General features: G+C 44.8%; 1 protein-coding gene across 1 annotated transcript; it reads left to right on the forward strand.

The window, feature by feature from the left end:
• The first annotated feature begins 1,011 nt into the window (after positions 1 to 1,011).
• Positions 1,012 to 10,577, forward strand: ARPC3 (actin related protein 2/3 complex subunit 3). The gene is made up of 7 exons (XM_045846422.1): positions 1,012 to 1,144; positions 3,233 to 3,332; positions 6,803 to 6,879; positions 8,352 to 8,420; positions 9,233 to 9,359; positions 9,667 to 9,761; positions 10,260 to 10,577. Exons 1-7 carry the CDS (start codon positions 1,139 to 1,141, stop codon positions 10,320 to 10,322), a joined length of 537 nt encoding a protein of 178 aa, XP_045702378.1. The 5' UTR covers positions 1,012 to 1,138; the 3' UTR covers positions 10,323 to 10,577.
• The last annotated feature ends 331 nt before the right edge of the window (positions 10,578 to 10,908 follow it).

Genomic DNA, 10,908 nt, shown 5'->3' on the forward strand with positions numbered 1-10,908 from the left:
CTGGTGGGTGTCAGGCACTGGGGATAAAATGGGAGCGCGCAGGACAGAAGACAAGACCTTATTCTCAGGGAGCTGACCTGCTGGGTCCTGGAGACTAGCCATAAACAAGGAAACCTCTGATAAAGGAATGGGAAGAAGAAACTAATGAAAGGGAGAGTGATAGGCTACTTTGGGCTCATTGTCAAAGAAGACTCCTCCTATAAGGTGCTGTTTGGCCAGAAACCGAAATAAGAAATCAGTTGTGGAAGAGGGGATGAAGTACTCCAGTCAAAGAAACGGCCCAAAGCATCAATGAACTTGGCTCTTAACATGAGGCATTTTCTAGTATGAGATTAAAAATTCCTGAGCCTCAGATGTTCTAGGCATGTAAATTCTAAGCCTCTTACATGCAATTCATTCATCCTCACCAAACTGAGTTAAGTACTGTCATCTCCATTTCCAGGGGAGGCAACTGATGCAGAGAGGTTCATTAACTACCCCAAAATTACACAGCCAGTAAGTGTTGGAGCTGGAATTCAAACCCACAGTCCATTTTCTTCAACCATTGCACAAAGAACAGCAGTATAGAGGAATGAATGCACAGATCCCTTAGTGTGCTGTCCTTTCCCCATTTTAGAAACCAGTGGGTTGGGTGCATTCATTCACTTAGCAAATATTTATTGAAACTTATGTACCATCATTATTTTAGACCGGGGATACAGTAGTGAACGAAAGCGACAAAAATCCCTGCCTTTGACGTTCACATGAATGGAGAGATAAATATCAAAAGTTAACTAAGTAAAAGAATCGTAAAAGGGAAGGGCAGATAAGCTATGGGCATGGAGTCGAGTTGAGTTTACAATAGTGTGGCCCCAAGAATGCTCCTACGGGTTTTGTAACCCCAAGATCCATCGCCAGCTGCACGCCTCGCGCACGCGCACACGGGACGCAACCCCCTAGCTAGTGCTGGCGCGCCCCCTGGCGCCCCCCTCGGTTCGCGCAGCCGCAGCAGCCAGTGGCGGAACAGGCCGGAAGCGCTGTCCCTCCCCTCACCCTCCCCCCGGCTCACTTCCTCCTACCGCACCCAAGCTGCCAGACCGGAAGCGCTTCTGTCTAACCTGCTCCTGCTCCTCTGGGTTGAAACTCGGTGGCCGCAAGGATGCCGGTAAGGGGTCCGAGTCAGGGGTGTGTTGTGACCGCGAGAATTGGGGAGAGCGGCGAGGAATCGTGCGTGCGCTGAGAGAAGCGGGCCAAGGTGGTCAGAGAGGAAGCGAGGTCCAGAGAAGGGAAGAGGGGAGGGGGCCGGTTCTGGTAGGATTGGGGAGGTCTGGGGATGTCGGCCGCGGGGGCCGGGGGGGCAGCAGAAGACTCCAGAGTGGGCGTGCAGAAGAGGCTGCCTCAGCCCTTCCGGCCCCTTCTCTCCAGTTCCGACCCCATCTTTGCCCTTTTGGCAGCCTCTGACTCCGGCTGGGTCCCCAAAGCCTCAGTAGAGCCGCGAAGCCAAGGGCTGCGCTTTTTATTTTTCATTTTTCATTTTTCAAGTCGAGGGTCCGGCTTCTCCGTTTTTCTGAAGCCCCACTTCCTCCACCGCCCCAGGGGGCGGGCCCCTTCCGCTTCTGGTCATCTGTGAGACCCACTTCCTCCCCTGTGGCCCCCGCAGTGACGGCCACCCCACAGCCACTGGGCTTCGGGCCCCCAGCGCAAGCTCAGGATCTGCGCCTGGTTTCCAAACGTTTCTATTTTATTGTGCCTCAGAGTAGAAGTAAAATTGGTGGTGGTGGTCGGCTTTCTCTTAATTTCTGACAGCCAGCCTGCGGGGTACACTTACGTCATCATGGTTGGCCTCCATGTTGCAGAATAGGGAAAAGGACGTTCAGTAACATGGATTATTCAAACAACAGACATTACTGAGCACCTGCTGCATGCTCAGCACTGTTAGAGCAGTGAATACGGCCAGCAAGTCGCTGCTCCTAGGGAGTTTACATTCTAATGGGGAGGCAGACAATTAACGTGTACATGTAATTAAAATAAAGGAGATATTTCTGATAGCGACATGCTATGAAGGAAACAGATGGGGAAACAAGACGGTAGCTGGTGGAGGGGAGGGTGGAGGCTGCCTAAGCATACCTGTGATAAACGGCGCAAGCCATGGTTATGGGTACATATGTTACGAGTCCCGTAGCTACCATGTGACACCTGATGTGTGCCAGGCAGGCCCTGAGCTACATGCTTTATATAAATTATCCCATTTAACCCCCACACTGACCCAGTGACTCTGCAACCCTGTGCTCATCCCAGCTGGGCATAGAGCAAGCACCCTGGACTTTCCGTGCCATTACTTACGAATACCTGTCTTCTCCATTGGCCCGAAAGTTCCTCAGGGATGAGGACCATACTGGTCTTGCCTGCCTTCAGATCGCCATGCCTTGCACTTAGGTGCTAAGTAATCGTTTGGTGAATGAATGAATGTATGAATGTATGAATGGGGCCCTGCTGTCTTACAAAAACCCAGGCATTTTGTAAAAGGCAGGGCTAGGAATCATACAGAAATTGCTTTCATAAATGTGATCCCCCCCCCCGCCCCGCATCCTCTAACTCCCATCAACCCACTGAAAGCAGGATATATATCCTCATTTTACAAATTTGGAAATAAGGCAAGAAAAGTGATGTCTCAGATATAAAGCCAGGAAGGGGCAGAACTGAAAAGCCAGTGCTCGGGTTCTGGCTTAACAACAGCCGATGGGCGGGTACCCCGGTTTATATGGTGTTGGCCTATTTCTGTCGTGTGGGTACTTCCGCCAGTTACCAGTGTGACCTCACCGAGCATGACGGAGATGCAAAGTAGCACCCCATTATATAGTATTTCTGCCATAAAAATACAAAAGACACAAATAACTTGAAGATCAGAGACAATAGTAAAATAATTTTTTAAAAAGGAAGTGATGAATTTTGAGTCTGTACTACTTTCATTTTCAATATAATTGATCGCAAGTGTCTATAATTTAATTTTTAATACTGGTTGTGTTCCACAAGCAGCTTGGCTCAACATTTTTTTAATTCCTAAAAATCTCCCCGTTGGTTGCCGTGAGCCGGTAAGAGCCAGTCCGCGCACGGCTGCCACCATCCCTTTTGCCGCGTCCCATGGTTGATGTTGGGTGGGTTCCTCTTTTACTCCTTTGGAGAAATGCACTCGTCTGCGCCGCTGACATCTGTTCTTTTCTGCTTTGTGCCCTTGCCCGGCTTGCCCCTGCAGGCTTACCACTCCTCCCTCATGGACCCCGACACCAGACTCGTCGGCAACATGGCACTGCTGCCAATCAGGAGTCAGTTCAAAGGACCCGCCCCTAGAGAGAGTGAGTCTAAACCCCTTCCCGTTATTCTCAGGTGTCGCTCTGGGACATCTGGCAACCCTCTGACATTATCAAGTCAGGGGAATCCGTAGCTCAGTCTTCTGCCTCTGGGTGCTCTTGTGTTTTCTGTTTCTCTTTGCGTGGTAGGGCATTGCTCTTTAGACCTTTCAAGGGCGTGGGTATAGGTGGCATCTAATAGGAAATGTATTGCTGTTAATTCCCCAGGGTATTTTGTTGAGGGGTGAGAGAAAACGTGCTTGACCCCGGCCCCGACTGGTGTGGCGCGGCGGTTTGAGCCTTGTCGCACAAACCAAAAGGTCTCCGGACACCATTCCCATCAGGGCTGTGGGTCAGGTCCCCAGTTAGGGGCGTGCAAAAGGCAACCAGTTGCTGTTTCTCTCGCACTTTGATGCTTTTCCCTTTCTTTCTCCCTCCATTCCCCTCTCTCTGACAATAAGTAAAATCTTTTTAAAAAGTCTTGACACTGTTTCTGTCATCACAGTCAGTTCTTACAAACCAGTGCTACTCCTTCTGTTGAATGCCATGTCCCCCCCCACCCCTTCTCTGTTATCAGGCTGGAAAAAAACAAAACATGTTTTAACCTCTTGCCCATCTAAATCTACTTTAGCCATTCTTCAAGAGCTTCATTTAATTTTTTTTTAATCCTTACCCAAGGGTTTTTTTTCATTATTAGAGAGAGAGGAAGGGAGAGGGAGAAAAACATCAGTGGAGAGAGAAACGTCTCTTGGTTGCTTTCTGCACGCTCCCTGACTGGGGATCGAACCCACAACCTTTTGGTGTACAGGATGACGCTCCAGCCAGCTGAGTCACCTGGCCGGGGCAGGAGCTTCACTTTCAGCAATACTACCTTCGTCTTAAATCTTAAGCATCCTATATAACACTACTAATACTGAGTTTATATCTTGGCTTTCTTTCTGGGTACTCATTTTCTCTCTTTATTTCAGAGCCTTTTTAAAAATACTGTTCAGAAAGCTCCGTTCTTTCAGACACTATCTGAGACTCCTCTGACACATTCTGAGACACCCTGCCAACAGGGTACTTTGCATCATGTTGGGCATGGTTTCCCTGCCTCCAGAGAGGGTCCGCACCGAGTTCCATTCACGGTGTCCAAGGCCAAGGTTTTAATTACCAATTTTGTGCCGAGGCCATCTCCATCCCTCTGCCAGACTGTTTGACTTGACCTTTTAAAATCTAATTTTGTTTCCAACACCAGTTGAAAGCTCAGTAAACTTAATAAATCTGGTGAGTCACCACAGTCTTTACCTGATTCTGAAGAAAAAGGAACAGCTGGGGGCGGGGGGAGCAGGCCAAAAGGAAGACAGATGACGCAAAAGAATCCCAGTGCAAAGAAAAAAATGAGTCAATGTTGGTGCAGATTCATTGAGAAGAACCCTTTTCAGGCCTTTGCAGAATACCGTGTGGTGTATCCAAACATGCAGTTGGCCACAGAGTAATCCTAACCACCACCTTTACAATTCTCTGGGGGTTTCTACAGACAGAGAATGACCTGTTACTCTTCCCCGGGGGACTGGATTAGAACAGAACTGGAATTATGGAAAAGTGTAAACCTTGGCTGGGGGCTAAAAAATTGTTGGCAGTCATCCAATTATTTGCCTCCAACAGATACCTTTTGAACCCCTTTTACGTGCCAGACACCCTTGTAGGTTCTGAATCCTGCAGCCTCCTCACCACACATGCACCTAGGGCGACATTTGAAAGAACAAGCTGGTTTTTGTAACCACTGTTGAGTCCTTCGAAGAAGTTTCCTTTTTGCAACTCAGAAAAAAGATGGCAAGGAACACAAGTCTAGAGTTCAGATTCCGCTGAAATTCTGTAGCAGAGGCACGAGCAGGGGTACGTGGAAGGGAATTACAGAGCATTAGCAGTGCAGGCTTGCTGTGCATTTCTGCTGTGTGAGAGGGACAGCAGTGATGGATGAGAAACATAACTAACTGTCTCTGTGTTGCTGAAACCAGCTGCCGGATACCGAGACCCTGGGATTGTGACCTTTTTAAAATAAAAAACGGGGAAAATTGCCAAAGAAATTGTGTAATGAGATCTGTCTTTGTCGCCACAGTATTTCTGGCTTTTTTCAGCCTCTAGCCACCTAGAACAGCTTGTGTAAATATATTCGAAGTCGTAGTTTTTATATAAACAGAAAGTTATGTATGAGAACCTCAGTGGGTTCCAAAATGATAGTTGAGAGTTTTTGTTCTCTGAAAACTATAGTATATAAATTCAAATAAAATTATATTGAATACTTTTAAAATCATTTTGTCAAAGTTTAGTCTGTATCTCCTGTAAACGCACTAGGAGATGTCTGGAATGACATTCATCAAACGTGGTCATTTTGAATGATATTCATCAATAGTAGTCATTCTGGGGGAGTGAGACTAGGGTGACGGTTGAAAATATTTTGGTATTGATTACATAATTTTTCTAATGAGCATGTATAATTTTTGTAAAAATACTAAAGCTGTTGGGTTGGTCAAAAAGTCCATATGGTTTTTTGTAAAGTAAAAGACACATTTTTATTTTCACCAATAACTTTATCGATTTGGATATTTTGAGTATGTGAGCTGTCTCCGACTGTTGGCTACCAGTGGGTAGAGGCCAGGGGCGCTGCTAAACACCGTCCAGTGCGTAAGACAGCCCCGGAGCAAAGAGTTCTTTGGTTCAAGTGTCAGTAGGACCAAGAAGCTTCACAAACCACTTTTGACACGTTCAGTAGTCACAAGACCTTCTCCATACATGGCGCAAATCTTCTTTGTGTGTTTCAGTTGCGTTTTTACCTTTCTTGAAATAGTAAAGCGTAATACACTGAAAATGTTGCGTATCTTGTTCCATGTTCAATACTAAATGGCTACACAAAAATTCACCAATTTTGATCAGTGTTTTTTTTTTTATTAAGAATGTATTTATTTATTTTTAGAAAGAGGGAGAAGAAGAGGAGAAACACTGGTGTGCATGGGTTGCTTCTCACACGCGCCCAACTGGGGACCTGCCCTGCAACCCAGGCACGTGCCCTGACTGGGAATCGAACCAATAGCCTTTCAGTTCTCAGGCCTGCAGTCAATCCACTGAGCCACACCAGCCAGGGCTTGATAGGGTTTTTGGTTGTTTTTTTTTAAGTGCACACTGATATGACAGCTGTCACAGTACAATCTAACAAAATTGTTTCAAATGAGGTTCAAGACAACAACGGCACTACCAGAGCCATTGTATGGAGAAAACCAAACGAACTTTTTGGTCAATCCAATATAAGAATGAATCATGTACTTACTTTTTTAGAAGTTGTTTCTAAAGACATTATATTTCAGTAGTCTCATTTCCTTCAACTCCAAAACTCTTGACCATTGACTGTAGATACTTTTCTTATTTATAGCTTTTGTAGATGTTGTGTTTTGCATTAAGCTAATGTTCTCCGCCCCCTCCCCTTGTGTCCTTCTTAGCAAAAGATACAGATATTGTGGATGAAGCCATCTATTACTTCAAGGCCAATGTCTTCTTCAAAAACTATGAAATTAAGGTAAAGTACAGAGCTTTTCATATTTAATTAACTTTCTGACAGGGAAAACATCCCTCTTGGCAGTCAGGGCTGCTCTGAGGAGTGAGTGGAATGAGACTGCATGCTTTTAAAAATCCAGAGCAGCACTTAATGTGAGGCTCTACGTCAATATTCATGTCTCGTTTTCTTCCTCCGAAGTCTGCACCAGGTCGGCAGACGACAGCCAGAGGGCCAAAGCCGGCCCATCTCCTCTTCCTGTAACTAAAGTGTGGTTTGAACACAGCCACACAGTCTGTGGGCAGGTTGCCTGTGGAGGCTTTCACACCCCAGCAGCCACGTTGAGTAGTCGTGATAAAAACCGTATAGCCTGCAGAGCCTGAAATATTTATTATCTGGTCCTTTGTTCTGTATTCAGCATGAATTAAGCACCTACTATGTGCCCATCCAAAACTGGAAATCCTATATGCTATGTTGCTTTTTTATATACTTCTGTGTCCTGGACCAGAGATGGTGAAATGAAGAAACTTCAGTGACCCGGTCCTTCCTACCAGCAGCACCCTTCCTCCCCTTGTCTTAGTCCCTGGCAGGAATGAGGCCGCGGGGAAGGTGCGGCGGGAGGAGATGGGGAAATGGGAAAAGGTTTCCGAGCTCCCGCTGTGAGCAGGTTACAAGAAATGTCAACACATTTTATGGTTAACATTCTGGAATATGGAACTTCCTGCCGAACTTGGACCTTTGGGAGTCAAACAGGGTGCGAAATCCGTGTTTGTCGACTCTTGGTCTCCAAACTATAGTCTGAACTTTCTCCGAGATGAGCAGAGTGTTTTCTGGGTCCATGGTCCAAGTGTTGTGTTTGTAATAGGTGTGAATAAATGTTATAATTCTGCCATTTTCATTCTCTTTTGAATATCACATGATCTTAAACGTAGGGAAATGCATAGCTTGTTTTTTCAGACTATAAATCTGCGTAAAATCTGACAGGAAGTACATGCCGAGTTCCATCAGCACCCATTGGCCTTGTCCACATGTCCCTTTTGGTGAGGTTAAGCGTTGAGCTTATGGAGCGCTTCAAAAACAAGTCACCTGAGAAATAATTGCTTCCTCTTTTAGAGTCATGGATGTTTCTGTTCTCGGCAGAGATCCTGAAGTGAAAGGCTTTTTAAAAATGAGCCAGCCACCATATGGTGCACCTCAGGTTTCCCCGGCGGCTCTGGGAACTCTGCTTCCCACGCGGAGTGAGGGGCTGCTGGCACAGCGCCCGGGGAGCCCCGCAGCCGGAGGAGCTGAGGACAGCAGGAGCGCCGCCCAGCCCAGGGCAGACAGAAGGGGGCTGGAGAAGGTTGCATTTGGAGAACGGGGATTTCTGGTGCTGTATAAACGACACTTTTCATAGTTTTCAGCCGATAAGCAAAAGACAAAGGTTGAATTCATTAATTGCACATGGTTGTGTTTTGTTCAGGACTGTTTTTAAGTTTTGTTTTTCTACCCTGTAGAATGAAGCTGATAGAACCTTGATATATGTAACGCTCTACATTTCTGAGTGTCTGAAGAGGCTCCAAAAGGTAATTAAACTTGGATGATCATCTGTCAGGAAAACAAATTACTAATAGGTATTTGGACTTGGTGGGGCTTTAAGGGCAAGTAGGACATATCTCCACTGACACACAGCATGGACTTAAGAGGAAACTCTGAATGTAGATCTCTAAACTTACAGCGTTGTCAGTTAATCAGAGGGTAAGGCTTTGCATGTATTTTCCCAAGACAGAAATCTTGAGCAGAATATTCCTTTTAAGCCTTTGGTCAGAGATTCTTAACTTGGAGGCCAAGGGTAGAATTCAAGGGTCCATGAACTTGAGAGGGAAAAGATTCCATCTTTCTTTTCACCAACCTCTAACTGGAATTTAGTACTTTCATTATTAACGTGGACAAGAACCCACAGTTGTATTAGCAATACCTGTGACTTTTTCTCCAATAGAACTCACAGCATTTCACGTTGCATTTAGAGTAGATTTTTTGCAACTTTGTGTACACTTATTACTACTTCAGAATTATAGTTATTTCAGCCAGTGCAAGATCTTGTGTTTAGTGTATGAATAAAGAAGCATGTGTATGACTGTATCATAAATTTGGTTTTTTAATACTATAATTTTCTATTTCACTATAATTGTTTTTTTTTTGTAATTCTATGTATTTTATTTTATTCATTGGAAAACATGATTCTGAGAAGGGAGCCGCAGGCTTCACCAGATTACAAAAGGTCATCAAAAATACGAACCCCAGCCATAGCCAGCTTAGACTAAAACATTGCAAATTGGATATTATTATCCTTCTCCCTGTAAAATACATGTGTATATATGATTTTTTTTTTTTTTAGTGCAATTCCAAAAGCCAAGGCGAGAAAGAAATGTATACACTGGGAATCACTAATTTTCCCATTCCTGGAGAGCCTGGTTTTCCACTTAATGCAATTTATGCCAAACCTGCGAACAAACAGGAAGACGGTAAGAACAGGGTCTCTCCCTCTCTTTATGTAGCACGAGGTTTTCTCCGTTTGATATATTCCCCCCTGCTCTTCTTGCCTTGAATGGTATATAATTGAGAATGGAATCATTAGCACACGTACTGTCTTATAGCCACTCTCACACGAGAGTCTTGGTAACAGTATGGCGTGGAGAGATCCCTTCAGACTGGCGTTTCTATTTCTTACCCTGTGTGAATGCAAAGGTCAGTGCCCAGATCAACAGCGAGCACATTTGCGATGCATTCTCAAAGACACCTTCTTTGTATTCTTCCTGCTCCTTATTTTAGAAGTGATGAGGGCCTATTTACAGCAGCTAAGGCAAGAGACTGGACTGCGGCTTTGTGAGAAAGTTTTTGACCCTCAGAATGATAAACCCAGCAAGGTAAGACCCTCTTTGCTATTCAGTTGATAAATCACCTTGCATCCTATAGTTTCCATTAAATGAAATGCACAAAGGTCTTTCATTGCAAGAATACTGTTAGTTTCTGCGTTGCAGTGTTGCTAAGCTTGTGGGTGTGTGCCTTGCACACAGTAGGAATTCACCGAATCACAGTGAATAGTGATTGCATGTAATAAAAAATTCGGGTTGGTTGTTCTTATGTCGAGACACCGAAAGCCCCATAGAACATGGGTTTTGTTGCTTGAGATATCTTGAATATATTACATCTATCTTGTCCTTGTAATTTTGAGTAACCTTTAGGTCAACAAAAATAAAAAAGGAAGAAATTTTTACATGTGCTTTCAAGGAGTGTGTATAACATAAGGGCTGCCAGTCTAATATTAAAATTTGTTTTAAACAAATTCACATTCCGTCCTTAACCTTGAACTTGCATTGTGAGTTGACTGCCACTGCTCATTCTGTTTTGTCCCCTCTTGTTAGTGGTGGACTTGCTTTGTGAAGAGACAGTTCATGAACAAGAGTCTCTCGGGACCTGGACAGTGAAGAGAGCCCGGGCAGACGCTGTATCCACAGCCGAGGGCTGCATTTCACAGCAAGATGTACACAGTTCTTTGTCTGTTTCATAAAGTTTTATACAGAAGAGAGAAGAGAACATGCCTTTATTTGAAAAGCTCATTATCAAGCATTTGGGGGTGGGGAGAATGAGTTGTCAAGGGGTGATTTGAAATTTTCTGCAGTATTAAGCTGGTGCTTAATAAGTAATAATAAAGAAATTTCTAACATTTTATGTCAGGAAAACATTGCTTATCTTTGGCATTCATTTAAACTTTTTCGAGAGATAACACTCACCCTTTTAAAGTGTACAATTCAGCGGTTTTTAGCATATATGCAAAGTCTAGCAGCCCTTGCCACTGATAAAAACTGGAGTTTACCCTGATGCTCGGTCAACTCGGGTTGCCATTTTGGCCTTATGGGTTAACGTGTAATTTTAATGTGCGAGTTAAATGCTCTTGAGCATCTGATCTGAATTACGACCTAAGTACCACATTTCGCGTACTCAGGAGTATGAGCATGTCCAAACGCACTCTGTATCGCTGGCCGGTGTGGCGCAGTGGGTCGGAGCGGCGTC

The sequence above is a fragment of the Phyllostomus hastatus genome, unplaced genomic scaffold (genome assembly GCF_019186645.2).
Source record: "Phyllostomus hastatus isolate PE091 unplaced genomic scaffold, TTU_PhHast_1.1 phas_contig_1162, whole genome shotgun sequence".
NCBI lineage: Eukaryota > Metazoa > Chordata > Mammalia > Chiroptera > Phyllostomidae > Phyllostomus > Phyllostomus hastatus.